This window comes from Dendrobates tinctorius, unplaced genomic scaffold (genome assembly GCF_039654945.1).
Source record: "Dendrobates tinctorius isolate UK_male_01 unplaced genomic scaffold, ASM3965494v1 ptg000121l, whole genome shotgun sequence".
Lineage (NCBI taxonomy): Eukaryota > Metazoa > Chordata > Amphibia > Anura > Dendrobatidae > Dendrobates > Dendrobates tinctorius.
This window is the reverse complement of record NW_027361789.1, coordinates 2,037,200-2,064,247: the sequence shown is the minus strand read 5'-3', so window position 1 is coordinate 2,064,247 and position 27,048 is coordinate 2,037,200. Positions and strand designations below refer to the sequence as shown.

Genomic DNA, 27,048 nt, shown 5'->3' with positions numbered 1-27,048 from the left:
CGGACCTCTCCCCGCACCTGCGCACTGCAGGACTCTGTTCTGCCCTCAACAGGTCAGAGCAGTGCGCCTGCGCAGGAGCCACAACAGGAAGAGGAGGACTGTATCGTATGAAGGAGGGAGGCGCCGGACCGCGACACCAATCGGACCAGACCCCACCCCGGTTGAGTATAAGCCAACGTGTTTTTCTTATCTCTCAGGTTACATTACAGAATGCTGTAGATAAGCCCCTGATGTTGGTGCCAGCAGCTAATAGTTGAAAAAAAAGGGTGACAGATTCCCTTTAAAGTGCTATTTCTCTGCAGCTCAGTACTAGACCTGCAGGTAAATAGTATTTTGGGAGGTGAAAGGTTCTCTTTAAAAATCACCCAAATCCATCCAATGTTTATGAAGGGCCTTCAAAACTCCCCCAAAAAATAATTTAAATGCCGGATCTTTTGGTTTACTCAGGAGATGTGCAGCTGCCTGAACTCCGGCATCAGCTTTCTCCCCATTGTAAAAGTCGATGTGCCCATGTGTGAGAGGTCAGAAGAGATGACTGTAGAACGATTGCTCAGTCACCAGATATCTAAGGTGTATGGACATTTTAAAGGGAATCTGTCACCAGGATTTTTCCATGTACTCTAAAAGCGGCAGAATCTAGACACAGAGACCCTGATTCCAGTGATGTGCCACTTACTGGGCTGCTTGTTGCAATTTTTTATAAAATCAATGTTCTATTTGCTGGAGATCTAGCAGTTCTTTAATGCTGAGCTCTATTTAACCCAGTTGAAAGCTTTCTGTGTATATGGTGTATAGGCAGAAAGCCACCAATCAGTGGTTGGGGGTGGAGTTATACAAAGTTTGGAAATATGGAGGACTACATGGCAGTTGGTTTACTAGTCCCTTAGTGATAATATCCTGCTGATACAACTGTGATTTTATAAAATCTACAGCAAACAGCCCAGTAAGTGACAATGCTGGAATCGTGGCCTCTGTATCTACATTATGCTGCTCACAGATTAGGTATCAGAAAGTTGGAGTCAAATCCTCTTTAAAGCTGGTTTCACAGGTTGGCCACGATCCTAGCGGCAGCTGTGGTACGATCAAAAAAGGAGATTTTTGTGTACTCACCGTAAAATCTTTCTCTTAGCCTTTAATTGGGGGACACAGAACCGTGGGTGTTATGCTGCTGTCCACTAGGAGGCGACACTATGCATAATCTGAAAAAGATTAACTTTGGCTCCTCCTCTGCAGTATACACCCCTGGACGGCGTCAGCCTTCTCCAGTTTTGTGCAAAAGCATAACCATGCCTGTAAGAAGGCTACCATAAATGAGCTCAAACAATATGAGAACCCAGCTCAAACAATATGAGAACCCAAAGGTAACAACGGCCCGCAAGGGCAACAGGGTGGGAGCTATGTCCCCCAATTAAAGGCTAAGAGAAAGATTTTACGGTGAGTACACAAAAATCTCCTTTACTCTGTCGCCTTATTGGGGGACACAGAACCGTGGGACGTCCCAAAGCAGTCCCTGGGTGGGAAGCAGTGGACGAATATTGTACTGACAGTTCCCTAAATTTGGGGTACTGCCGCCTGCAGGACCCGTCTACCCAGGCTCGCATACCCTGAGGACTGGGTATGCACTCTGTAGTGTTTTGTAAATGTGTGCAGGCTAGTCCAAGTGGCTGTCTTACACACTTGATGTGCCGAGGCTTGATGCTGAATGGCCCAAGAGGCCCCTACCGCCCGCGTAGAGTGAGCCGTGATACCGGCCGGAAGAGCAGAATTGTTAAGGCGGTAAGCTTCTTGAATGGTGGACTTGATCCACCTAGCAAGGGTGGCGTTGAAAGCCGGTAGGCCCTTGCGAACGCCTTCTGGAAGAAGGAAAAGTGAATTAGACTTCCGGAAGGGAGCAGTCCTAGACACGTAAATACGCAATGCCCTGACAAAGTCTAGCGTATGCAGAGCCTTCTCCACTCTATGAACGGGAACCGGGCAAAGAGATGGTAATGAGATCTTCTCATTGAGGTGGAAGGTGGACACAACCTTCGGAAGGAAGGATGGTACTGTACGGAGAACCACCTTGTCCTGATGAAAAACCAGGAAGGGTTGTCTGCAGGAAAGAGCTGAAAGTTCGGACACCCTGCGTAGCGAGGTGATTGCCACCAGGAAAAACCACTTCCTGTGATAGAAAGCGGAGTGAGACCTCCTTTAGGGGTTCAAAAGGAGGTGACTGTAGTGCTATCAAGACCAGGTTGAGGTCCCACGTCTCCGACGGATGTTTGTAGGGGGGAACCAATCGAGAAACCCCTTGGAGAAAAGTCTTCACTTGCGGATTGTTAGCAAAATGCCTCTGAAAGAGCACTGAAAGCGCTGACACCTGGCTCTTAAGCGAGCCCAGGGATAGCCCGGCGTCCAGGCCTGACTGAAGGAAACCGAGGACCTTTGGAAGAGAATAGGGGAGTGGGATGTGCCCACGAAATTCGCACCATGTGAAGAAAGCCTTCCAGGTACGATAGTAAGTTTTGGCTGAAGTTGGCTTTCGAGCCCTGATCATGGTTTTAACAACGTCCGATGAAAAAACCTGCTTGGGTCAAAAACCAGGTCTCAATGGCCACGCCGTCAGATTGAGAGCCCCTGATTTCTGGTGGAAGAACAGGCCTTGTGACAGAAGTTCGGGACGTGTGGGGAGACGCCAGGGAGCGTCTGCTGTGAGTTGCACTACGTCGGCGTACCATGTACGCCTGGGCCAGTCTGGAGTGAATAGGATGGTGGGGAACACCCTCTTGTTTGATCTTCCTCAGGACTCTGGAAATCAGGGGAAGGGGTGGAAAAATGTACAGAAGCTGGAACTGGGTCCAGTCCTGAACCAGGGCATCTGCTCCGAACGACTGCGGATCGCGCGTCCTGGCCATGAAATTGGGAACTTTGGCATTGAGATGGGATGCCATCAGAACCACGTCCGGGGTCCCCCAACAATGGCAGATCTGATGGAAAACTTCGGGATGGAGAGACCACTCCCCCGAGTCCATTCCTTGACGGCTGAGATAGTCGGCTTCCCAGTTGTCCACACCCGGAATGTGGACCGCAGAGAGTACCGACCTCGCATCCTCCGCCCAGTGTAGGATACGTGTTACTTCGTTCATCGCCTGGATGCTGCGGGTGCTGCCTTGATGGTTCACGTATGCCACCGCCGTGGCATTGTCCGACTGCACTCTGATATGAGAGTCTGCTAGCAAGTGATGGAAGGCTTTCAATGCCAGGAAGATGGCCCGAATTTCCAAGATGTTGATGGGCATGGCACTTCCATTGGTGACCACTTGCCTTGCGCTCTGTGATGTAGGTGTACCGCGCTCCAACCTGTAAGGCTTGCGCCGGTGGTCAAAACCTTTCAGTGACCGGAGAGAAAAGGATTTTCCCATTGCAAGCGAGGTTGGCTGGAGCCACCAGTGCAGGAACCTCCTGGTTTTCGCTGATAACCGGAACTCTCTCTTGAGGGAGAACAGATTCCTGTCCCAGGACTTGAGGATGGGGTCTGAGGTGAATCTGGGCAAATGGTACCGCCTCCATTGCCGCTGCCATCCTGCCCAGTCCGCTCATGGCATACCGGAGAGATCGGGGGAAACCGCGGAGGAGAGTGTGAACTCCCAAACGGAGGGCCAGTGCCTTGTCCCTGGGGAGGATCACCAGACCCCTGGAGATGTCAAATAGCATCCCCAGGAAGGTCAGAGACTGACTTGGGGTAGTCGAGGACTTCTGTAAATTGACTAACCATCCCAGGCGACTCAGAGTGTCGATCGTGATTGAGACTTTGACCTCGCAGTCCTTGAAGGTGGGGGCCTTGATGAGGAGGTCGTCCAGGTATGGAACGACTACTATGCCTCTGGAGTGCAGAACGTCCATGGTAGCTGCCATGTCCTTTGTAAATGTTCTGGGAGCCGTGGCGAGACCAAATGGGAGGGCCACAAACTGGTAATGGTCTTGGTTGATTGCGAGTTTGAGAAATCTCTGATGGGCGAAGCAATCGGTATATGCAGGTATGCGTCCTGTATGTCTATGGAGGCGAGATATTCTCCTTCCTCCATGGACGCAACGATTGACCGGAGGGATTCCATGCGAAGGTGACGAACTCGAACATACTTATTCAGTTGCTTGAGGTCTAGTATGGGTCGGACGCTGCCTCCCTTTTTGGGCACCACAAACAGGTTGGAGTAGAACCCTCGTAAGCGCTCGTCTGCTGGAACCGGTATTATGACTCCTGCTTGCAGGAGGGATGAAACCGCTTGATGGAAGGCTCGAGCTTTGAGTGGAGGTTTTGGAGGAACAGAGAAAAAACCTGTGCGGTGGGCTGGTAGTAAACTCGATTTTGTATCCTGAAGACACTATTTCCTTGACCCACCTGTCTTCTGTAATAGGCAGCCAGACCTGCTGAAAGAGTAGCAGTCGTCCGCCTACAAGTGGGGTGTTTTCCGGAGGGGATGAGTAATGATGAATGAAAAGTCTGAGCTTTCCCTCCCTTGAATTTTGCCTGGCTTTCCTTTGACTGCCAGTTTCTGTCCGGCCTCTGTGCCGCCCGTGTGTTGTCCCTGAGAGGGGAACTGTTATGACTAGCCTGAAGAATTCCGAAAGTAACGGAAACGAGATTGATTACGTCTTTTAAACGTGCGTTTTGGTTTCAGCTGAGGGAGGGAAGTACTTTTACCCCCGGTAGCATTGGATATCATTGTATCCAGCTTTCCACCGAAAGGACGGCCCCTGAAGTACGGGAGATTTGTTAGGGACTTTAAGGCCGCATCCGCCTTCCATTGTCTTAGCCAGAGAATATGCCGGATTGTGATGGCATTTGATGCCATTTCCGCTACCCCTCTTGCAGAATCCAACGCTGCATGGACCATGTAATCTGTCACTACTGCAATTTGCACCGCCTGGTCCGCCAGCTGAGGATTTGAAGCTTGGAGGCCCTGTTGTAATAGATCAGCCCAGGCCATAATGGCCTTAGCTGCCCAAACTGAAGCAAATGCAGGAGCTAAAGAGGCACCTGCCGCCTCGAAGATTGAACGAGCCATGCGTTCTACCTGTCTGTCTGCTGCGTCCTTGAGGGTTGAGCTGTCAGGCAGCGAGAGAAGCGTTTGTGCTGTCAGCCTTGAGACTGGAGGATCCACTTTAGGCGGATCTGTCCAATCCTTAGTGTCCTTCTGTGGGAAGGGGTACTTTGCTTTCAAGTATTTGCGATTGGCGTTCTCTCAGGCTGCGAAAAATGCTTAGAAAGTATTTTTTTTTTTTTTGAAATTCCGGGTGATCAAGAAAGACCTCAGATGGTTTCTGAACACTTTCAAAGGAAATCTTGTGTTCTGGTACTTCAGGGGTTGGATCAGAAAAGTCTAGCACCCGAAGGATGGAAGAGATTATATCCTCAACTAGCGCAGCATTGTTAGGGGGACAAGGGAGCAGAGCGTTCCTTGTTTCGTTATCTGAGTTGGAGTCACATATGCCCTCTGAGTCTTGTGTGGTCTGGGATCGTTGTGGAGATCCACATTGTCTCTCTGTATCAGGGGACGGTCTCGGTGACCTGTAGCCACTGTCTCTCCCTGGAGGGGGACGACCTAGTGCTATGTGAGGACGCAGATGAACGCGACCTGTGGGTCCGCTTACGTCTCGAACTGTCGTAAGCGGCCTGTTCCTGATACCGGACGTCCCGTTGCTGGGTAACGTTCATAGTCGAGACATGACCCTGCAGAGCCTGCAGTAGTGAGGAGGTCAGGTTATCTATAGACTTTGTTATAGACTGCGACATCTGAGTCGCCCATTCTGGCGCAGTAGCGGCCGCAGAAGCGTTGCTGTTCTTTGGGTACAGTCCCAGCAGTGCGGGTACGTGCTGCCGCTGGGGAGAGTGGCCTTGCAGGCTGTGCAGACTGTGCAAAAGCAGTCTTGCCTGGTCCTTTTTTGAGCCCGACATAGTAACTATTCGCAGAGGCCCTACAGGTGTATCTACGCAGAGGAAAGGAGGGGTAGGGGAGCGTTATAGGTTACAGGAACTCACAGCTGAGTACAAAGGACCCAGCTGTGATCTTACCCCACCGGTGCTCCCCCTAGGTCCAGCGCTGGTAAATCCTCTTGTGCCCCCCAGAGACTGCTGTGCTGCCTTCAGTTTCTTCAGGTGCAGCAAGATGGCCACCGGATTCTGAGGTGGAGGGGGAAGGGGGCGGAGAGCTGAAAAGGGCGCGCGGAGCTATGTAAAAGCGCGCCCTTCCTGTCTCGATCCGCCCCTTCTATGACACTGTAGTGTCATTTTTCGTCATCCGGGGGCGGGCCGGGGGGGCGGGGATAAGGCGGCGACTTCGGCTAGGCCGAAGCCGCGGCCTAAATTTGATAGCTCATGCAGAAGGGCTCCAGGACGGCGCGGTTGTCTGGGGGAGGGTCGGATTCCAACCAGACCCCCCCGGATTGAACGGTAGGCTAGCGGTGGGGACATGAGCGCCACCTGGGCCCTGTGGGGGGGTCCCTTTGAGGCGCTATGCAGCTGGTGCTGCCGCAGAGACAGGGGTGCCGGGAGCCCTGTCTCTGACAAGTGCCATGCCTGCCTGCACCTCCCCCGGTCCAAACAGGAGCCCGCAGCTGGGCTGGGGTCCCTGGACATGTAAGTGGCCGAATGGTGCCTGGTACAGGCCCTACCTGCCGTGTCTCGACCTAATGCCCCCAGAGGGGGATTAGAGAGGGTGCTGCTGTCACCGTCAGGGGGCTTCGTCCTACCCTCGACCTCAACCCAGAGCCCAAGGAAACTGGGGAAGGAGGGGGGTTCTCGACTTCGAACCAGTACCCGAGGGACTGGGGAAGGAGCGACATGGGGAAGAGCCATCTCGACCTCAACCGGGTACCCCTTAATAGGGGACCGAGGAGGGAGCCATGCCGGGGGTCTCACTGGAGACCCGCTTTTCTTCATCTGTAATCCGTTGAAAAAAATTAAGGAAAGAAACGGAAGAGAGAAAAAAATCTTAGGTGTGCCTCCTTGCGACACTAAGCAAAAACTGGAGAAGGCTGACGCCGTCCAGGGGTGTATACTGCAGAGGAGGAGCCAAAGTTAATCTTTTTCAGATTATGCATAGTGTCGCCTCCTAGTGGACAGCAGCATAACACCCACGGTTCTGTGTCCCCCAATAAGGCGACAGAGTAACCATGTCAGACTGCAGATCAAAACGGTTTTCAAATTGCAAATGGCACAAGTTGTTTAGCTAAACACAGGGCTAATCAAAGTGCTTTACAATGCTGTCAATTTCAGTAATTTGCACGTTAACGCAATTCTGATGGCATCATGTGAACCTAGCCCGAGTGTGCAAGCTGTCCTCTTGTTGTGATACCACGGCAGTCTTCATAGCGCCATCTGACAAGCTTATCAGCTGCTGAAGGCAACTCTAGCCAACAAGCGGAGACCAAGCAAAAGAGCGATCCAGAACAGTATTAACATGACAAGCGACGCCATTGCTGCTCCCCACCTGTAGCCGATGGCAAGCCTGACGTACTCTGCTCGATTGTCCAGAGTTATGTGCGTGTGCTTGGAGCTCAGCTGGATGTCCTGACCGCTAGCACTGGGCACGGTAAAAGGAAGAATCATTGCTTCAAATTCCTCTGATGTTGCCTCATTGTCACGGATATACATCAGTCCAGGAATAAAGTCTTTATCCACCTGTATAGAAAAAATGAAGAAAAGGGATTAAAAGGCAAATGTTGTATGCAGAGTTCATTTTCCCTGTTAGGACCTGGCCAGTCAAGGATAATCTTGAATTATATGCTTAGCGGCATCTTTCCTCCTCCACAACGAGGGGTATTAGGAGAACTCGTCTCCTGCCATTTACATATATTATATGTATAAAGCCGCTCTTACCTCACTGAGGTCAGCAATTGTCAGATTCATGCCTGCCAGCTGCTTCCACACTGGTTCAGCCAGATTAAGACTTAAAGGGCTTCCAGTCCGGATTGCAATTCCAAGAAGCACACCTAGAGAGGAAGGGAAGAGAAATCATATAATAGCTTGTGAGTGGCTTGTTATTAACTAACCCAGGCTACTATTCTGAGAACAGCTCTCATTTTTCCACCGCACCTCTGAAGCGGAGCAGAGAGACCTGACAGCCATGGGCACAGAGCTATTTCATTCTGCTCCTCATAAACAAGCACTGGCCTATCTGCACAGTATACATCACACTACATTGCGTTTGCCTTTCATCCACATTAGCAGCACTGTTTCTTTAGAAATACATCTCGAGTTGTCCAGCTCCCTCCAGGCGGCTGCAATGCACCACTCCAAAACGCCTGCTGGCAGGAGCACGACTGATTTCTTGCAGCAAATACTTAGCATTTGTTAATATAGTCGTATGCACTGCGGACCTGGAACGTGCTCAACTTCAAGTGTTCTCTACAACTTCAACTGAATTCTAGCTGCCAGCCGGAAATGGGCAGAAAATCTAAAACTGCATTGCAAAGGGGTTACAAAGAAGGATTTAGCCTTTATAATATAAATGACATGCACTTTCTGATACTAGAATGTAATGGAACTCAGGTAGGAGCAAAATTTCAGTGTTTATAACTAGAAAAGTGAATAAAAATTATCAGGATTAAAAATCTAGGGTACATTTCAGGTGTCTGTGTTATGTTCATCAGGTACCGTATTTTTCGCTTTATAAGACGCACCACAATTTTTGAGGAGAAAAATAAGAAAAAAATATTTTTTAATAAAATGGTGGTGCCTCTTATAATCCTTGCATCTTATTGCTTACCGGGGTTGGTGGCTGCGGTGTAGAGGGGTCCCAGGCTCGCTGCTGGAGGAGGCAGGCGTGGAGTGATGCTGCAGGCCGCATTCAGGGATGAGGGGGGGCTCCGATGTGTGCTGTTGCTGCTGCAGAGTCTTGTGCTGGTGTCAGGTTTCTCCACTTGTCCGGCGGTTGGAAGCCGGTGCTGCGGGTGCTCCGGTGCGGCGTTGTGTGCCCATCGATGCCCGGGACTCTGCCGACATTGTTCGACAGACCAGAGCCCCAGCATTTCCTCGGTTCCCTGTATATGTGCGCTGAAGTGCCGGTAAAAAAAAAATGGCCGCCGGCGCGTGCGCAGATGGGATCTCGGGACCAGTTCTCGAGAGATGAGATCTGAAATCTCATCTCTCGAGAGCTGGATCCCGAGATCCCATCTGCGCACGCGCGGCGGCCATTTTTTTGCAGGCACCACCGCGCGCACACAGGGAACCCAGGGAAAATGGCCGCCGGCGCGTGCGCAGATGGGATCTCGGGACCCACCTCTCGAGAGATGAGATTTCAAATCTCATCTCTCGAGAACTGGGTCCCGAGATCCCATCTGCGCACGCGCCGGCGGCCATCTTTTTACCAGCACACAGGGAACTGAGGAAATGCCGGGGCTCTGGCCTGTCGCTCAATGTTGGCAGAGCCCCGGCCATCGACGGGCACACAACGCGGCACCGGACACACCCGCAGCAGCGGCCAGCAACCGCCGGACGCCCCCGATCACAGCCTAGGTAAGGCATGTCCGCTTTGTAAGACGCACCCGTTTTCCCCCAAAATTTTGGGGGGAAAAAAGTGCGTCTTACAAAGCGGAAAATACGGTACTTTCATCCCAAAAACGGGACCAGGATGGAACAAAGACTGAGTATAATGAGAAACAGAGTCCGAAGTTTGGATTTTTTTTTTTACCTTTGCTCGGTAGAGCAAGAGCGAGACAGGAACAGCTACGACTGCACAGTTAATAAAAGCGGCAAAACACTGTTGAACCTATGCCAAAGCCTTGGACTTCGTATTGTTGAGCAGAGCCTTATGTTCAAATACTTAATTAACCTGAAGTGTATTATTTCACCTTACATGAGCTTTTTCAGATCAAAGTGTGACACTAAAGATGGCTGCCATCTCCTGCTTGCCTCATGCCATGTGCTTATGGAACTGGAATTTCTTGTTTGGCCAAACCACCATGTGCTCCATGGATCCACCCACGACGACGCCCACTGTGATGCCATCATGGACCAACCCAGACTGATGACCTCATGGATCCGTCCGGACTAGCTCACTGCCCAACCCAGTAACCAATGGAATACATCCGAACACTCCCATTTTAGAGTTAACCGAGCCCCCTTACAAGGGACATAAAACCTGTGTGTGAATCAATATAGATCTTTCTTTTTCTCTTGCTCTCTCTTGGAGCTGTGCCATACATTGATCAAGAGAGGTTAAATCCAATTGTGTGGTGTGATTTCTTTTAGTGCGCACTCATCAATACCCATTGGGCCAGGAGCAGGCAATTATTGAACATTACTCATTGTTCAACCTAACATTTTTGGCTGCCCAACATGGGGCCAGCAGAGGACGAATCCCTAAACCACGAGGACCGTCAGGACGCGCTGGATGCCCTGAACCAGGAGACTGATCACCTCCTTATCAGAACACGGTAAGTCTGATTTTTATAATCTGTAGTCTTTACCTGTGTCCTTCGAGGTATCCTGTGCAGATTGCATGACTGTGTCCGGTTTTCGTGGTATCTGTGAGACGGCAGAAGGGTCTCTCCGCTGCTGGCCATTTAATTGCAAGAACAGTCACGTGTATTAGTTGCCTGCTGCCTGTTATGTGTTGTGGGAGGGGAGATGACTGCTAGATAAGAGATCGAGTTTTTTTTTTTTCTCAGCAGTGTTGTAAAAAAAAAAAGAAAAGTGGGACATTGTCTGTAGTACAGTACATGGTTGTTGCCTGTGATACGATTTTCAGTTCTGTATAGGAGAAAGGAGGTCTGAAGTGAGTTGACTCGACCTATAGGGGCGCCTAACTTGGAGTGAGTTGACTCAGTGCGTAGCCTAGATAAATTGAGGTTTGGCGCGTTACTTGGAGTGAGTTGACTCAGTGCGTAGCCTAATAAATTGAGCTTTGCCACGTGACTTAGAGTGAGTTGTCTTAGTGCGTGGCCTAGTGAGTAAATTAAGCCTTACCAAGTGACCTGGAGTGAGTTGACTCGGCACTGGAGGGCCTGGTAATTTGATTAATAATTTGACTAATAATTTGATTACTACAACGTAATTTTTGTAAACTACGGAACACGGAAATCAGACAGGGACCACATAGCCAAAACAAATAAGAAGTGTGTGCTGTATTCTCAGTTCTCTTTAGAATCTCAGTGTTGAGTCATCTCCCCGTCTTATTGTCTATTTGGTGTTTTTGCTATGTTGAGATACAGAAACATGGAGAAATTAATGCAGTTCTGCTGTATTGGCACTAAGCCAAATTCAGATGGAAAATTAGACCCATGTACATTAGTTACGATTCGTGAAGGAAAAAGTAATGTAAACCAATGTAAAAAGCTTATGAAGTTGTGTGGAATGCCAGAAGGGGGGAGGTTACAGCCCTTGGAGTGGAAGATTGTCTTGAAAGAAAGAAAAGGTATCCTAGAAGATAATGGATTGTTGTCTACTGCTAGGGCATGAGAAAGAGTCTCTGAAAGTCTGTATAGAGAAAATTGGGTAGAAGAGAAAAGGAATAAATAGGACAGAGTTTTGAGTTAAGTGTATTACAAAAATGTATCCTGTGAACGGCCACCGCCGTATAATGATGGCACAGGGCCATGTCCTAATACTGATGGCAGCCATTTTGTTAGTGAGCCATGTGTGTCTTCTGGCGGCCATTTTGGCGAGGGCAAAAATGTGTCTTTTGGTGGCCATCTTGGCGGAGACAAGTGTGTCTTCTGGTGGCCATTTTGACGAGGGCAAAAATGTGTCTCCTGGCGGCCATCTTGGAACGTCGACCCAGATCATACAAACTGAGCCATATCATCATGTGACTAACATAGATCTGTCTAAATCAAGTGAGACACAACTCAGGAAGACACACACACCTTCCAGTGATGAACATCTTAGATTAAGGCAAAACACCACACCTCTAAATCCTTGTTACCCAGTAATGACCACTAGCGGCCAATACTATATTCCTTCGGGAAGTGAGCAGGCTTTACCTATGTTCCCTGTTACCATGAGGTCCAGTGGGCCACCGACCCTTTCTCCTATCACTCCTGTGGTGAACCCAACCATCCATCCACCTGGATCTTTCCCGGCACCGACCTTTTCTACTGTCACTTCCACTGACAATTTAGCCGCACACCCACACGAGATACTCCAGGCAACATCTCCTCCCAACGCTTCTGCTACAACAGCACTCTCACGCAGTCTACCTAACCCTATACCCAGTACCTCACAGGCTCTCTCGCAGCCAAGCGCACACCTGTATGGCATGGTGGCAACTGTATCAAGGGGGGGATTTAATCTGAGAGGGGGATACCAACATGACAGGAACACAAATGAGAGGGAATGTTGGCAACTTATTTCTTTGAAAAAGAACTTCCTGAGGGACCCTTGTTAGTGGTGGGAAAGGGTGACATAATAATGGAAACTGACGCTATTGTTAGTGCTGCCAATTCTCGGTTAGAGCACATTGGAGGTGTGGCTAGAGCTATAGCGGAAGCAGGAAGGTAGACTATTCAAGCTGACAGTCGAATCACTGTTGAGTCACATGGTCAGATAGCTGTTGGGACATAGCGGTGACTAAATCTGGCAACCTTCCATGCAGAACGATCATACATGCTGTGACCCCTATTTTTTGACCCTATTCATCCAGACGTTAGTACTCAACGGTAACTCGCATTTTAGAGTATGTGAATATTAGTGAGCAGATTCAGACCTTGACTCCCGTTATTGGTGTTGGCATTTTCGGTTTCCCCGTTTCATGCATGTGCAAGAGAGATTGTTGGAATTATAATGAACAAGTGTATCCCCCCAAGCATTTGCTGTCTCTCCAAAATCAGGTAAATTAATAAAGAGGGCAGGATTGTTAAAGTTTCTAAGACTGCCTGCGTTACCTGGACTCCCTCATGATATTGGCGTTGCCCAAATGGAGCCCCTCATTCCAGGACTGTTACCTCCTCCTGCTCCTACACAAGTGATTACATCTGTTCTCTTCTGTACAGAGCTATGGTCAGAACTAAGCAGACCACTTGTAAATCCATAGGAGGAAAAGCTCCCCGTAAGCACCTGGCCACTAAAGCCGCCAGGAAGAGCGCTCCCGCCACTGGTGGAGTGAAGAAGCCACACCTTTAACGGCCCAGGAATAGTCACTCTCCGTGAGATCCGCCGCTAACAGAAGTCCACCGAACTGCTGATCCGTAAGCTTCCCTTCCAGCGCCTGGTGAGGGAGATCGCCCAAGATTTCAAGACCTATCTGCGCTTCCAGAGCTCGGCGTGATGGCCCTGCAAGAGGCTAGTGAGGCTTATCTGGTGGGACTGTTCTAAGACACCAACTTAGATACCTGTCGCTGCAGCATCATATGAGACTTCAATGTTCCATCTTGATTCCGGATGTCACTTTTGTCCGCTGCACCATCCTCAACCTGTCCACGCTGCTTCCTCTTTCCAGGGGGGATGTGGATGATGATACTGATGCGCTCGTTGAAGACGCCTCTACACACTCAGAGGATCATGACTGTCTTGAACGGATGCAGGAAGAAGCAGCCTCCAAGAAAAATTGTGTCTAAAGACCCATTCCCACATGCTGACCTAACGTTCTTCACTGATGGTTCCAGATTTGCAGATGAAACAGGAAGGTTCCAAACGGGATATGCCTTGGTTACACATGACCAGGTCATCTCAGCTGGATCCCTACCACCACACAGGTCTGCACAAGAAGCGAAACTTAAGGCTTTGACACTGGCTTGTCAGGAAGCGATGGAGAAGGTGGTCAACATTTACACGGATACAAGATTTGCTTTCGGAGTGGCTCATGATTTCAGCACTATCTGGGCAGCCAGAGGATACCTAACGTCCAGTGGAACTCCAGTAAAACATGCTGCTCCATACAAGAACTTGTGGCCGCCCTAGATCTACCTTCGGAGGTTGCAGTGATCAAGATCAAAGCTCACGAGAGATTGAATTCTCCAGAAGCAATGGGGGAACTTCTTTACTGACAAAACAGTAAAAACTTATGCTGCAGATCCATTTGGGAAAGAGAAAGCAGCGGTGTACGTGTCACAAGACACTGAAGAAAAAGCACCAGATGATGAAAAGAAGTTGTGGCAAGAAGTAGGAGCTAAAAAGGATGAAGATGGAGTCTGGAGGATGAACAAAAAGATCTGTCTACCCTGGAATCTGTACCCCTCAGTGACAGAATGGGCACATGGTATCACTCAGAGGCAAGAATCAGATGAATGAATTGATTTGGAAGACTTATATGGCATTTGGCATCTCTACTGTCACCCAAAAACATTGCAAGTTCTGCCTTTTGTGTGCAACATGCAATCCAGCACCGCCTCAGAAAGTTATTCAGAAACATTTGGCTAAACCACTCTATCCCTTTCAGTGAATTCACATCAGTCATATTCAAATGCCGAAAGTAGGGAAGTGCGAGTATTTACTGGTAGTGACTGACATGTTCTCAGGATGGCCCGAAGCCTATCCAGTAACCAACATGACTGGCAGAGTGACTGTTAAGAGACTGAGGATTGAAGTAGTATGCAGATATGGGGTCCCATAGGTAATTGAGAGTGACCAAGGACCCGCATTCATTGCAGCACTGACTAAAGGAACTATGGACATTGGTAGGGGCTGATTTTGGTTTACATACTCCATACCACCTTCAGAATAGTGGGAAAGTAGAAAGACTGAATGCCACCTTGAAAAAAATAAAAATACTGAAAGCCTGTAAGGAAGTCAGACTTCCTTGGACAGACATTTTGCCCATTGCCTTACACTCAGTCAGAAACACTCCAAGGGATCCCACTAAACTCACACCATATGAGATTTTTTGGGAGGCCTCCAAGGTTGGGTCAATATTTTCCACAACAGCTAGCCTTAGGAAGTGATACTTATGTAAATTATGTCATTGCCCTTACTAAAGAACTGTCACTAACAAATGCACGAGTTTTATCATCCATTCCAGATCCAGATTCCAGTGAAGGTACCCATACTTTCCAGCCTGGTGACTACGTGCTGGTAAAGAAGTTCATCAGAAAGACATCCCAGGAGCTGAGAATTGAGCGTCCCTACCAAGTGCTGTGACAACTCATACGTCGGTCAAGCTTGAAGGAAGACCGAAGTGAATACACACCTCTCACTGCAAGAAGTTCATGCCTCCATCAGAACTTTCCACTTGTTGCTTGTTGTGTTAATTTCTTTTCAGGGTTGCTGATGACCTCCTGGATCCACCTCTCATACTGTAAACGTATCAGACAGGTAGGGACAGAGTAGGATCTGACCTGCTTGTCAAAGTCCAGCTACAAAGGGAGGTTTTCCACAAGGAAAAACTTGTCTCAAACTGGCGAAGACTCCAATTTCCCCTTCCCGGACAAGACGGTCAGATCTAGGATGTGTACATCAGGGTTAGTCACATGTGTAATCTTTGTAACCATGGTGATGGGAGATTGGAGAGTAATGGACCCAGCAGGTAGGAAAGTCCCGAGGACGCGTGTAGCGCACACCTATATATACCTCTTGACGTACCCATAATTGCATAGTGACACTTAACAGAAAAGAAGGTTAATAAAGTATTTAGGAGGGACTGTTGAGGATAGCCTTAAGTTCAAATACTTAATTAACCTAAAGTGTATTATTTTACCTTACATGAGCTTTTTCAGATCAAAGTGTGACACTAAAGATGGCTGCCATCTCCTGCTTGCCTCATGCCATGTGCTTATGGAACTGGAATTTCTTGTTTGGCCAAACCACCATGTGCTCCATGGATCCACCCACGATGACGCCCACTGTGATGACCTCATGGACCAACCCAGACTGATGACCTCATGGATCCGTCCAGACTAGCTCACTGCCCAACCCAGTAACCAATGGAATACATCCGAACACTCCCATTTTAGAGTTAACCGAGCCCCCTTACAAGGGACATAAAACCTGTGTGTGAATCAATAAAGTTCTTTCTTTTTCTCTTGCTCTCTTGGAGCTGTGCCATACATTGATCAAGAGAGGTTACATCCAATTGTGTGGTGTGATTTCTTTTAGTGCGCACTGATCAATATCCATTGGGCCAGGAGCAGGCAATTTTTGAACATTATTCATTGTTCAACCTAACAGTATCCTCAATGGCCACAACAAGGGAGACTCATTGGGAAGACATACCCTAAACTTCCATGTGGGCAGCAGTGTGAGACTATGCCATCACAGATCTGGATCCTACAAACATTTTGCGCCCTTCTAGTCACCACACAAACATCTGTCAGACCACAACCAACTGCTCCTATACATCATGTCCGCAAACAAATCACCCTCACAAACCTCGCAGAAGACCGGCCTCTTTAGCTTGCCGCCATCCTGCAAATGGTCTAAGATGTCGGCCCCAAAATATAAAGATGCCATCAACAGACCAGAGATCAAGGAGAAGCTCCAACGCTTCCATAATAACGTGTATGAACTTAACCCAGTAGGAGTACACCTAGCGGTAAGAGACCTTAACATTTTTTATGCCATGGCAGAAATGTTCGACCTGAAAAGAAGCATCAACAAGAGGCAGAGTAAACAAAATCCCAACAACTGGTTTGACAAAGAATGTAAGACCATTCGGAAGGCCCTAAGAATGGCCCCTCAAATAAACACTAGACCCAAACATCCCCACTCAGAGAAGTCTACGACACTATACAACAAAATTACAAAGCCATCCTCAGAAAGAAAAAGCAAAACCACATCTCTACCAAACTCTTCCAACTCCAAGATGCCCTTGAAGACAACAAATTAGGAACTGTGGAATCACTTTGGATACAACCAGAAAAGCAACAGCCTCCACATCCAGAGTGGCAAAATCTGGCTCAAGTACTTCAAGGACCTCAACAAAGACATCCCAAGTGAAGACCGGCACAAAATGAGCTTCTGAAAAAAATGAAAGATACGGAGGAAAAAGTTAAAAAAAAGATTTCCAAAATCCTCTGAATACACCAATCACACAGACAGAAACAGAAAGGATCACACAGGTAAAAGGTAAAAAAAAGCCAGCAGTCCAGATGGTATCCTCCCAGAAATGCTAATATACAGTCCTCCAGACATCCAGGCTGCAATAATAAAACTAATATCGTACTGCAAGCTTGCTGCTTCCCCAAAAACTGGAACCAAGGCCTCATAACCCTATACACAAAAACGGGGACAAGTACAACCCAGCAAACAACCGGGGAATAGGTGTCAGCAGCAACCTGGGTAAACTCTTCAACTGCATCCTGAACAAGAGGATCCTCACCTTCCTCACCGAGCACAACGTCCTCAGCAGGAGCCAAGCAGGGTTCATGCCAAACCACCGCACCACTGACCACATCTACACTCTGCACAGCCTTATCAAGAGCCATGTCCACAATACAAACAACGGGAAGATATACGCCTGTTTTGTGGACTTCAAGAAGGCCTTCGACTCAGTGTGGCACCCAGGACTATTCCTAAAACTGCTGGGGAGTGGAATAGGAGGCAAAACATACAATGTCATCTGAAGCTCCTACACTGAGAACAGTTGCAGCGTGAGGGTCAACGGAAGGACGACGGCCTATTTCCAACAGAGCCGAGGAGTGAGACACTGCTGCAGCCTCAGTCCAACGGTCTTTAACATCTACATCAATGAGCTGGCGGTGGCCCTAGATTCCTCCTCAGCACCAGGACTCACCCTCCATGACGCCCAGGTGAAATTTCTGCTGTATGCTCATGACCTCGTGCTGTTATCACCAACCGAGAAAGGCCTCCAAGATCATCTGAAAATCCTAGAGACCTTCAGCAGCACATGAGCACTGCCAATCAACAAGAAGAAAACGCCTACGTCGTGGGCCGTGCAGATGTATGCGGATGCCTCTGTATGCGTCGTTTTGATGCTGCGGCGACCGGCGTCGAACGCAACATGTTGCATTTTGTTGCGATCGCCGCACCGTCAAAACCACACGGTCTGTGTACCCAATGTTAAAGATAGGTACGCAGGCCACATGCAGACGTAGGTGGAGCTGAACGGAGGAGGTGCGGCATTGGACGGAGCTTCACGGAGGAACTACGCAGTCCTCTGCAGCTCTGCCGAACGCTAGTGTGAAACTATCCTAAGAGTGACAGATCCTGAGCCGATACAGACTGAGCGCCCACAGCCTACTCATCGAATCCGGGCAGCACAGTCAAAACCACAAGCCCCGAGAGAGCAGACTCTGCCACCAGTGCCCCCAGGAGGCTGTGGAGGCAGAGACCCACTTCCTACTGAGGTGCCCCAAATACTCCGCATTGAGAGACACTCACTTCAAGAGACTGTCTGATCTGCTCTCAGACTTCACCTCCATGGAGGAGGAAGAGAAACTGCTGATAATACTGGGGGAAGAGGAAAGTGCAGCGGTCACAGCAGCAGAATATGTCAGTGCCTGCCACAGACTAAGAAGAGACTGATATGTGATGGACTTTTATACTTCACTCTGGACATGTCCCTATCCCCGACTAAGAGGAGTCTGGGATGTCATGGACCTCTATATCTCAACCTGGACATGTTCCTATCCCCCAACTAAAGAGCCTGATATGTCATGGATGCCTATACCCAACACCCTGGACATGCCCCCATCATCTAAAAAAAAATCCTGCTATATCAAGGACCTCTAAAAGCCGTCCTGCCAATAAAAGATCATTTGAATTTGAGAGAGCGAGCGAGAGACAGGGGGCAGAGATGTGTGTGTGGGGGGAGAGAATAAATTGCCGTCTGAATATTAGACAGCGTGACGATATAGAATTTAATTTATTCTTAATTAGACCAGACGTATTTTTCTTTGGTGGGTCAAATGACATAGGTCATTGTTCATATGAGCCCAAACATTGACTCTTGAATTGATTATTGTGTTGCTATCCTTGGAGGACAGGGTCACTGGATAATTGAACAATTGATGTTTGTTAATATGTTAACTATTGTACCAGGCCATGCAGTCTGTTGACCTGCAAACATTGAAGGATAAAATATGCAAATTGATTTAATACTTGAATAATGAGAGTTGACCTCATCTCACCTTTCCCCTCACCTGTGCATGATGGCCTGAAGGAAAGATGTGGTTTTAAAAAGGGACGTTTATCCTTCTGCAAAGAAACTCTACAGAACAGTAGCCAGGACACCATGGCTCCAACCAGAGGGATACGGTTTTGAGACACTCTACAGTAAGTCAGCATAAGGGACCACGGCCCCAGCTGAAGGAACACAGATCTGATCCATTGACCATCACTAAACCCATGAAGACATTTGGTGTAGCCAGGCTGAGACCATCCGGTCACCTGGCCCCATGGAGAGGTTTGCAGAAGCCAGACTGGGACCAACCTGTCACTTGGTCCCATAGAGACGTTCCGAGAAGCCAGGTTGGGACCATCCGGTTACCAGGCCACCTACCTCAATGGACTGTCAGATTCCTAAGCTTGTCAACACCTCCTCTCTGTGGGTATCCACCAAAAGGGGGATGCCACAGGTGGGGGTAGTCTGCCCTGAAGTCATACCTGCTCAAATCCCAGCGAGCCAGCGGAAGGGTGAGACTCTGTAATTTGCACCATCTTGTGTATCTGGTGGGACTGTGCTAGGTGTTATTGTCTGTTGGTGGTTCAACAAAGCATTCCCACACTCTTTTACACTCCCCGTGTTGTCTGAATAGTATTATTCCCAGGGGAAAGTGGAGCGGGCGTTAAGTGGGATGAGCCCCGGTCCATGCGGTCTTTCTAGAAACAGCCAGGCCAGGGGATGAGAGCACCCACTGATCCGCATGTCTCCACAGACAGCTTTGGCCTATTTAGTTCTGGTGGTTATATGAAGATTTATGCATCGAGACAAACAGATAGCTAGAGCCAAACGTGTGTGATTTTGATCCCTGACATTAACCAAATAACCAAAATGTGGAGAGATCAGTGTTTTCTTGCAGGCCGCTGTGTACACAAAGAAATCACGGGAACATGAGAACAGCTCCGTACACTATAATGGGCACATGTTCTGTCTGTGAAAAACACAGCACATGTATGTTAAAGAGTTGCTCATATGAGGCCTAGGGAAGAGCGGTTTTCATGGGATTTAGCAATTTGCTTAACAGGAAAGAAACGGTGTGTGTGTGTGTGTGTGTGTGTGTGTGTGTGTGTGTGTGTGTGTGTGTGTGTGGGGTCTTCACATTGTCTACAATTTCCATGTACATCATTCAGAATTAGTATACAACTAAATGCACAGATATTCATTATAAGTGAGCTTTCACGATAACTGACTGCCGGCAATATACCTTTTGTGCAAGAAAAAAACAACCATGCCGTTTTATGCATTGCTAGATTTGGAAATGAATGAACCTTTCTCACTGGTATATATAGTATGTAATTACATTAAAATTTTTAGGGTTAGGGACTTACCAAGAAATCTAAACATGTTCATGTGAAGGGCGGTCTTAGCTGCTGGATTCAACAAGAAGCAGTCCCTGTTAGCGCCGGACTCATCTCTTCCATTTGGAGTCACAATGAGAAGTGGAGTCAGTCCGTTCTGAAGCTCTTCACAGATTTCTGCAATGGATTCACTGTAGCCACCTCCGCAATCATCTACAGACTCCCCTAATATGCAAACACAATTGGTTGTTACTTCTACGAGAATCTGTGTTTAGGTTTCTATTAGCCCTGCACATGAACAATGTCATTTTCGAGGTTCTCTTCAAGCTCCCGATGCGTGGGGACAGTATGTGAACAGCACTTTTCAATCCCTGACAAACTGAACCCCTCAGGTGTTTCACCTTCCGGATATGCTTATCAGGTTGTGTTCTGTTCTACCAGCGGCTCACATTTTACCTTTGTTAAAGATTTGTGCAGCCAAAACTGGAAAGATATCCAAAACATGGGAAATTATAAAGGTTCTAATTAGATTTCTCTCCTTAAGGGGCTTCAAGGAAAAAAAATCTGAAATCATCAGACTTGAAGTGTTCACAGTTTGTAATTAATCGGTGCTAATATAACGTCTTTATGTCTATCTACAAAGTATAAAAGCTCGCACCAACAAATTTGACCTTCCAGACGCGATGAGGTAGCAGAAGGCTGTCAGGACTGAAGGAAGTCATCTTTGCACACATCTGGCCAAACACAGACTTGGTACCATCTGGACCTGCCAAACCGCCTTTACTTCTTGAACGTTTTACCTATGAGGCAAAAAAAAATGAACATAAAAGATATTCTAATTATTACAAAAGATTAGAATTACACAATGTCTACATATTCAGCAAAGACGTTAGTTTTCTTCATACTAAATGACTGGATACATCGCATTTCTCTGATTTAAATTCCTCATTTTTGTTTTTATTAATTTTTTAATTTGTACAGCATGGAAAGTTATGAAACTCCCGTGTCGCTGTAATAAGAGCTTTGTCTTTATTCTGGTTTGAAAAATCGCATGTAAATGGCTTTCAAATCCCGCTTTTCTCCAGTCTAATTGACAGCCATTTAGCTGCATTTAGAGTACAGATGATGGCAGTGAAATGATCAGCACCTGTCTCCTCCTCAGAGATAGTGATATATAGGTGCTTAGCTGACCCTTTCACTGCCATCATCAGTACTCCAAATACTGTTAAAGGCTGGTAAATAAAACTTGGGAAAAGTAGGGTTTTGGAAACAATTTAAAAGAATTTGTTTTTGTTTTTTTAACAGAAAGTAAGACTTATCACCTAATCAAGAGATTTGCAAAGTTTAATAACTTTCTATTACGGACAAAATTCTTGGAAAAAATTGAAAAATTTAGTTATAGGACAGCATTACAAATGTCTGAGAAAAAAGAACACTTTAAAATTCAATACTGTTGTATTTATTCCTATTGGCCAATAATCCCAGAACAACCAACATACCTGTATCCTGTTCAATTCAACCACAGGGCCATGTTGGCGGTCACGTACCATAGTTGCTTGCACAACTTTGCGGAAAGCAGCCTCCTGCAGAGACAGTTTAAGATCATCCTTTAAATACTAATAGCACACATTACACACAATTGTAGATCGATATCAGTCATCTGAGCATGAAAGAATGCTTCCAGTAATGATCTCAAACGCTGATCTCTATGTTCTCGTATCTGGTCAGTAAACAAATTGAGAACTAAATAAAGACAATGAAGCGATGTGAACGCAAACAGACATCCCTCCATGAAATGACAAGTCACAAAAAATTACCACCAGAGCAGAAGCAGCAACTACGGTAAGAAAACGCTCTATTAAACTTAAAGGCGAGAGAGTTGAAGATTCGTTTAGAGGGGCCAAGAACTGATGACCAAGCGTTTAGAGGAACACCTATTCCCAACTTTGTCCCCATGAACTCATGTTGGCGAGCACCCTGTGCACAAGCATGTTGGGTGATCAAATAATTTATACCGTTCCCGCATTCCTCCAACCCTCCAAAAAATAAATACAAATTGTTACTGACAGCCTATTGCCTGATGTAAACCGGTATTGTGCTATCGATAACATGATGATGTACAGGAGCAGAACGACTGTATTAGACATCTACAGTATTTTTATCTTTCTGTTTTGGCCAGCCCATGTGAACACGCCAGTAAGTGAGCGGTGACTAAATGTACTCTTATAATAGTCTAAATGTACTATTATTTTTATGTATGTACTAGCATTGAAGAAGTTCAGAAAAGAGATGAACAAAATTGTTCATAATACTGAGTTTTTCCTTCTGGTTTGGTCCTCTGTTGCAGCCTGACTTCATTTCTGTGGCTGGCACTCTCGGCTTAGCATCGACTGGGTGTCTCGGTCACATAATAGGCCTTGTAACGTCATGGCACTACAATGTGATGCATATCCACACATCGTGTGAAACCTTAAGACTAAGCCTTGAGTGATAACAGGATGCCATGGGGTCCAGAAAGCTACAGAGGGACCCAAAAGATGATGGGCAGAGAATACTGTCCGACCAGTGAAGCCTGAATGCAACAGAGGACTGGACCAGAGGTCAGAACTGGGTATTGCAAATGTTTTGGCTATCTTTAGTTCCAGATATGTACCTTTCCTTGGGAGATAAGAATTCCACGAAGCGTATCGAAGCCAACTGAGGGGCCTTGACCAGTCTCGTCCAGCTTCCCCTCCAAATCAAACATAGGAATGCATGGACAGAAGAGCTCAGAGATATGGTGAAGTAATAGCAATCGATTCCTTAAACCTATGATTGCTATCTCTTGAAGGTGGTTATATTCCATTGGTACCTGCAAAAGTACATGTCATACACGATTAAAATAAATAAAAAGGTATAAATAGGACAGTAATATATAGTTATATGTTACTAGCCAGTTGTATGGCAGCTGCTGATATACTAAGCACGCAGCACTCAGTTATAATCATTATGAACCAATGATTAAAAATAAAAAATAAAACTAATAGCTCAAAGGAAAGTAAAATGGGAAAAGAATAACAGGCCACCACCTCAGATGTGCAACAGCAAGACTGAACAAAAGTATTAAGTATCTGACCAAACCTATGGAAAAGAATTTCAGGAATCATGATAGTCAGAGGTACGGATTTACTAGGCAGTAAGAGAAGTGCCCTAAGTAAGCCATGGAGAAATATGCAGGGCAGGTTACCTGTGCGGGAAGTTTGCCAGCATTAGCAGGTTTACTTGTAGACCAGGCCAACGTGTGAGCAGAACCACAGGCGACACGGTTTATCTTCTTGCCCTGAAGAGCTGCAACAAGGCGAGGTCGCTGAATAGCATTGGTCGTTCCATCTCCAAGCTGCCCTTCATCATTATCTCCCCATGTGTAGACTTCACCTAAAGACCAAGCATTTCAGTGTGTTAATGTTAGAAGGGTTCGTGTATGCAGGGCCTTGTTATTATTTGCCAGTTATTCACATTCCAAAACTTCAATCCAATGATGGAAGCCAAGAGCGTAGTATTTGAATTGTTTCACCATCAGCCAGCCATTGGTTTACTAAAGGACGACTACAGTTGCTTCTAAATTATGGATATGAAAGCAAATCCTAAAGGGTTGATTCATCACACTGAAAGCTATCCCCTATACATAGCATAGGGCAGAACTTGCTGGATTACTTGGGGTCTGATAGCTGGGACCCCTGGAAATCCAAGAACGAGACTCTCCCTTGAATGGAGCGGAGATGCACATTCTTGATCTTCACTCCATTCAGTGTCTTTGGGACTGAGGGCTCAAATCATTTCAGCAGTCCCATAGATAATGAATGGATCAGCACATCCGCATCAATCAAGACACGGCTGTAGAGAAACCAGTTCTCGAGACTGCTGGGCATTTCAGAGGTCAAACCTCCAGAGATCAGTATATTACACCCTATACCAGTGGTGGCAAACCTATGGCACGCGTGCCAGAAGGGGCGTGCAGAGCCCTCCCGGTGGGCACGTGCCCCATCTCCTCAAAACTAACACGGCCACCACTGTCCTCAGCCTGCTCGTAATCTCCCTCAACATCACTAGCGCCGATGCCGCGGCCACTCTCCTCTGCTCCTAAGTCTCCCACCAGTCACGTGGGGCCATTATACAGTATGGAGCGCTATGTGGGGCCATTATACAGAATGGAGCATCTTGTGGGGCTATAATAATGTATCAAGCACAATGTGGGGCCATTATACTGTATGGAAGGCAATGCAGGGCCCCGTTATACTGTGTAGAGCACTATGTGGAGCCTCTTGCACTTTATGAAGCACTATGTGAGGTCCATTACACTGTATGGAGGACTATGTGGAACCATTGTACTGTATGGAGGACATTTTGTGCACATTATACTGTATGGAGAGCTGTGTGGGGATTACTTTTGGAGAATCACACTGTGATGGGGTCATCATTCTTTGTTATTCTATTACTAGATGTGTGCCCGATGCTACTGCATCGGGAGGGCAGTAACATGACGATGGGGGCAGCTTTGTGGCGCTGGGGGGTGGCAGCCCACCGACTTCTGCCGGTTGTGATTGCACGGGAAAGACTGTGTTTTGCGGCCTGTGCTGGAGATGGTGTGCGGCGCCACCAGAGGGTGGCCACACCCAATCTCCAGCACAGGCCTCAAGCCGCGGTCTTTCCTGCCGGCTGTGACTGCACAGAGGTGGGTGGGCAGGCAGCGGCGGGATCCGGCGCGTGTAGTCAGGCGGTGGGGGTCCGGCGGCGGCATCCCTCTCATTACTCCCCCCTCATTATACCCCCTTCATTACACCCTTCTTGTTATACCACCTCGTTACACCCTTTTCACAGCCTCGTGATCACAGCGGCAGCCTGAATCCCAGTGGCGGTCAGGATCGCAGTGGCGGTCGGTATCGCAGCGGCAGCCTGGATCCGAGCGGCAGCTGGGATCGCAGCGGTGGCCTGGATCCGAGCGGCTGCTGGGATCCCAGCGGCGTTCGGGATAGCAGTGCTGGCCTGGATCTGAACGATGGTTGGTATTCGCGGCGGCGTTCGGGATCGCAGCTGCGGCCTGGATCCGAGCGGCATCACTTGGGTGTTCCAAAATGGCAGTTGGCGTACTTCCGGTGCGGCGGATTGTGGGATTCGGGGACATCCAGACAGAAGTGGATGATGGACAATTTAAGGTATAATATATATATATATATATATATATATATATATATATATATATATATATATACATATATATATATACATATATATATATATACATACACACACACACAGACGCTATAGGGTGCTAATGTAGGAGTTGTTTTTCTAATCTAAAATCTTAGTATTCCGGTTAAATTGCCGTGTTGGCACTTTGCGATAAATAAGTGGTTTTAGATTGCACTCTGTCTCTAAAAGGTTCGCCATCACTGCCCTATACTATGGTGAGGGGATGAAAGTTTTCTCAGAATTAAAAGTTAAAAAGACGGTGTCCACTACCTGAACAGTAGTAGTCCCCCTTGCAAGATTTAAAAAAAAAAACAAAAAAAAAAACAAAAAAAAAAAACACACCTCCCAAACCGCTTCTGCCTGGGGTTCGCTTGACATAGTTATGCCATGTCAACCCTGCAACCAATCAATGGCCATTATTTGGCTCCTTATACTTCTTCCATTTGACCAACAATCATCAAGGGAAGTAGGCGCTCAGCAGCCCAACTGCAGCTGCTGATTTGCTACAGGGCTCACGTGGCATGAAGCCACGCAAACCCTGGCAGTCATTGCGCCGACAACATTGGAACTGCACCGGTGAATAATTTTATTATTATTTTATGAGGGGGATACTACTTCCTTTAAAAGGGGGTTGTCCAGGTAGTGACAGTACAATAGTGGCTATCGCTATGCTATGTTGATAGAAATTCTACTTCCAAAATGAACATTGTATTCAAGAGTGTTAAAAAAAAAAAAAAAAAAAAAAAAAAAAAAAAAAAAATGAATATGGAAGGAATGATGGATTTATATTAAAGCTTTGTCAAACTGAAAAAAAAGGTGAATTGACTTTATAGCCAAATGTAGAAGATGTATTAATTATGAAGGAATTCATTGCTAGAAAAATGCCCTATTGGCATGGATGTTTGTCAAATCGTGCCGCGTGTGGTACACAGCTGGGACAACTGTGTCACAAATGTTTGCCAGGCAACTCAAGGAGGTATCTGAATAAATTCCAGGAATTTCTAGGAACAGTCCCAGGTTTTAAAGAATTTCGCCGTGGGTGGATTTATCATAGATATAAAAATAACATTTATCGAAACAGAAAAAGGGCATTCACTCCACGAGCCAAGATGCTCTTCAGCAAGTTGTGGCAAGTGTTCACGTAAGACAGATCATGCGTCTGACTGGAGGATTGGTGAAGGGGGTCCGAGAGTGAAGGAAATGTGAAAAAGAAAGGAAGCCGAGCAGCCCAAATGGTAAGGTGTCCCTGATGACCTTATTAGTAGCAGTGACAAACTGATAGTCTGCCATGTAACACCGAGCCTATCCCTTCCTCAATGTAAGCTGATGGGTACTGTCTGGATGGTGGAAGTGAAAAGGAAGACAGGGGAGTAATGATGTCACTACAAAACGGGGACTCTGATGAAAACTGACACAAGACAGGGGTCATGGCAAACACCATGGAGCAAAAAGCATTGCTTTGGCTTCAGTTAGTAACTAGCTAATTC

At 47.2% G+C, this 27,048-nt stretch overlaps 1 protein-coding gene across 9 annotated transcripts in view; it reads right to left on the bottom strand.

Annotated features, from left to right (window-relative positions):
* The window catches only part of HERC2 (HECT and RLD domain containing E3 ubiquitin protein ligase 2), a 364,746-nt gene that overhangs the window by 13,834 nt on the left and 323,864 nt on the right, over nt 1–27,048 (bottom strand). For all 9 annotated transcript variants that reach the window (XM_073541474.1, XM_073541475.1, XM_073541476.1 and 6 more), the window contains 7 exons: nt 23,559–23,746; nt 22,986–23,183; nt 21,832–21,915; nt 20,991–21,132; nt 20,363–20,557; nt 7,859–7,971; nt 7,470–7,660 (listed from right to left, as the gene is read on the bottom strand). In XM_073541474.1, the coding sequence (XP_073397575.1) occupies nt 7,470–7,660; nt 7,859–7,971; nt 20,363–20,557; nt 20,991–21,132; nt 21,832–21,915; nt 22,986–23,183; nt 23,559–23,746 (1,111 nt within the window). The remainder of the gene's footprint in view (nt 1–7,469; nt 7,661–7,858; nt 7,972–20,362; nt 20,558–20,990; nt 21,133–21,831; nt 21,916–22,985; nt 23,184–23,558; nt 23,747–27,048) is intronic.